General features: G+C 42.4%; 1 protein-coding gene across 1 annotated transcript in view; it reads left to right on the top strand.

Moving 5' to 3' along the window:
- Positions 1-904: 904 nt before the first annotated feature.
- LOC145406401 (zinc finger BED domain-containing protein 5-like) overlaps positions 905-3,677 on the top strand; it is a 95,703-nt gene continuing 92,930 nt past the window's right edge. The window contains exon 1 of the mRNA XM_080277562.1: positions 905-1,228. Coding sequence (XP_080133688.1) covers positions 905-1,228 — 324 coding nt within the window. The remainder of the gene's footprint in view (positions 1,229-3,677) is intronic.

Genomic DNA, 3,677 nt, shown 5'->3' with positions numbered 1-3,677 from the left:
GACAATCTTATAACCAATACTAATTCATAGTTTTTCCTTTTCAGGTTTCAGTATCATAGTCTCTATTCTCCTTACACACTTTCCTGTAAAATGTCCATCCAGTTTTTCTATACTGTGTGGTGTTCTTTCTGACTTTTTCCTGCCGGCTTCGGCTGGAGGGTTTGGAGGGCGGGGGAGAGCCTTCGTTTTTGCTATCCTTATCTCATTCTAGTACCTGTAATTCAGTTACTCTTCTAGGAGCTGCCTAGCATGGGCCAACCGGCCTACTGCAGTTATCATCTCTTCCTATGTTCTTATGTTATTATGTATGAGAAGTATAAGAAAAAAGGACGTAATCCAGCTATAGCCCTTAGAAAACGGCTGACATCTTTTGCATTTTTCCTGTATAATTCTAGACGATTTTTCTTGTGTGACGGAAGCACTAGTGATGTTTAAAGGCTAAAGGTTTGATCAAGTCAAGCAACCCATAGCCTAAACATCGGTCTGAATTTGATCCAGATGATGAAAGAGGCCACAAGAAAATTCCCATCGTCTAAGGGTTAAGGAAGTAAGAAATTAATTTAATTGTGTCTGGGAATGTGAAGGTAGACTGCGAGGTAGAAGGACGTAAACTACGAGGCAAGGAGAGAGAGAGAGAGAGAGAGAGAGAGAGAGAGAGAGAGAGAGAGAGAGAGAGAGAGAGGCGTTTGCAAGTGTAGCACGTAAAGGGAAATGCCAAGTTTGGTGATAATCATTTGGGAATCATATAATTACAGACTCCAGAAACGAAAGAAGCTGATAAATACACTGTTATAAGAACTTGACATGGTGTTGAATGTAATAATCGTACGTTGCACGAGCTGAGGATCAGGAGAGGAGAGCAGGGCGATGGCCTGAGCGGAGAAGCATGGTGCAAGAAGTCGGCATGGGTGGTGTAGGGCAGACGTGTACCACAAAAGCGTGGGCGGCAGGGACAGGGAGACAGGTGTGGGGAGCAGGTGATGCAGCATCGGCGTGGCCGGCCTTAAGCAGCACTTCAGCGCATCCCAGGGGTGAGGCGAGTGATGGGTACTCAGCCCCACCTACCGCCTGTGATGGTCACCCTTTCACCCCACAACTCAACCCCACAAACGAGGAAGTCACAGGAAATACTCGCCCTGCTACCATGACAATAGGTGAGTCTGTATCAATTGAAATTATTAAGTACATGAAGAACCTAGAGCAGAAAATTGACACCATAGACAAGAGAGTGAGTGCAATATTAGAAACGTCCTTAGGAAAGAAAGTTGATGAACCAGAAAAGAAAGTGAATTATCACAAAAATACGACACTTCGGTCAGGCCTAAATCCAGAGAGAAGAAAAAAGAAAGCAGGGGAGTGATGACTTGCCCTGAGGTAAAACCCCAGGCAAAACCCTCTGTGATATCCATTGGTATTGATGTAAAGAGCCTTCTTGCCAAATGCAACAGTGATAGGAAGAAAGAAATACTAATGAACAATTGGAGGGAACTTCAAACTAACCTTGATAAAGCTACCACAATCCTTGAGAGAATAACTGCTGATATAGATGAGGCTGAGGATATGATAACTAATGACGAGCAACAATGAACTTAATATAGTTACATGGAATGTAAATGGAATAAAAAACAGGGTAGCTGACATTCACTATTATGTAACTCAAAACTCCACTGATGTTATTTTACTGCAGGAAACGGGAGATAGGGGTGAGGGTGCTCTGCTTAAGTTGAATGGGTATCAAGGTTACCACTTGCCAGCTGGAGAAGGGATAAGGGGTTTATCCACCTATGTTAAAAATTCCATACCGTCTGAGGTAACAGCATATCCTAAAAAAGAAGAGGGAATAGAGAGTATGAACATAAAGATATTTCTACAGGTCGGAGAGTTTAATATCGTGAATTTATATGTATCAAAAAACTGCTTTGATGTTAATTATACACCAGACAGCATTTTAATGACCTAACAATACTCGCAGGGGATATCAATGCCAGACACAGATCACTTGAAAAGGGAGGTGGTAACAATTATAACGGTGCTGCATTTTTCCAGTTTTTACAAGACCACCCTGATGCACTGCTTCTGGGTGAAGCTGATGTAACACATGTCAGGGGAGGACAATTGGACTAGCTTGTATATTAAATGGCCAGGGACTGAATGGAGAGTGCCGGGTAGTGCCGGAATTGTTGAGTGACCACTTTGCCCTTAAAATAGCCATACCATTGGAAAAACGACTAAGACCACAACATGGGAGGAAAAGAATAGTTTTACCCTCAAAGCAAAAGGACATGGACAACTTCATACAGAACATAAAAATGTGGTACAGTAACTATCAGTCCAGGGATGTAGACACTTTCTATGAGGATTTAGTTAAAGAAATAGAAGCATCTATGACAAGGAAGAGTAGTCAGCCACGCAGCTTTATGAAAAAGAAATATTCCAACACAGATGATCGTCAGTTACGGGAATAGGATAAAACATTTAGAGCTGCAGACAAAAAGTGGATACGGTCAGGAAAAGATGAAGCAACAGGCTGAGTAATGCTAGAAACGGTCAAACAGTGCGGTAAGATGTGCAATGAAGTAAAGGGGGAATACTGGGAAAATTTTGTAAACAGAGTTGGGCAAAATAAAAATGTACATGAAGTTTGGAGGGAAGTAAACAGGGTTCGGGGCAAAAGAAAAAAGGATATACTGCACCCAAGGCCTGAGAGCTTGGCCAACGAACTCATAGACAAGTGGTGCCATGCTGCCAGCAGTGACAGCCTACCACCAGAGGTCAAACAGGCGGTGTCCAGTTGGGAGCAGGAAAGAAGATACACAATCATTTGTGCACCGAATAGGGGTGACCAGACTTTAGTAGAAATTACAAGGGATGAATTGCTGCAAGCAGTTAAAAGAGGTAGATCAACCGTGCCGCGGGAAGATGGTATTACATGTGAGATCATAAACTGCCTGGCAGCCATCCAAGACGGTCCACTGCTCCATTTATTTAACATGAGTTATAGGGAAGGAAAATTACCAAGGGCATGGAAGAGGGCACTGATAATACCAATACCTAAACCAGGTGGGGGTTTTAGACCTATTTCCCTAAATCATGCTTTAGCAAAATGATGGAAAGAGTTCTGGTAGAACGACTGTGATATGTCATAGATGAAATAATACATGAATCTCTCTATAGGTATATTAAGGGGAAGGGATATGCGGGAGCTGTGATAAATTGTCTGTCGAATGAAAATGACTGCTGCCGAACATTCATCGACTTAAGAGGCGCATTCGACAAGGCAAATGGTGAAGTGATTCTGTACGAACTTGTGAAAATGTGAGTGTCTGAGAGGCTGTTATACTGGATCGGGGATTACTTACATGGCCGGCGGGCAAGGGTAGCCTATCAAGGAGCTGAATCATCTGAAAAGAGTATGGAGCTGGGAACACCACAAGGAGGGGTTCTTAGCCCAACTCTTTTCAATGTACTAATGAACAGAATTGCTATAGAAATATCTGGTGTAGCGAACCTCACCATCAATGCAGATGATATTCTCCTGCAAAGTAAAAGCATGAAAAAGATGCAAACAACGGTGACAAATTCTGCACAGTTATCATGGAAATTATGGCTCATCATTAATGAAGATAAAACCAAGTTCATGTGCAGATCTAAAAAAGAAGAGAAACTGGCAGTAAATA

This window comes from Coenobita brevimanus, chromosome 70, assembly GCF_032717465.1.
Source record: "Coenobita brevimanus isolate Jiangsu-jjx chromosome 70, ASM3271746v2, whole genome shotgun sequence".
NCBI classification, from domain to species: Eukaryota; Metazoa; Arthropoda; class Malacostraca; order Decapoda; family Coenobitidae; genus Coenobita; species Coenobita brevimanus.
Note: the sequence above shows the minus strand (reverse complement) of the source record. Positions and strands in the feature narration are given on the sequence as shown.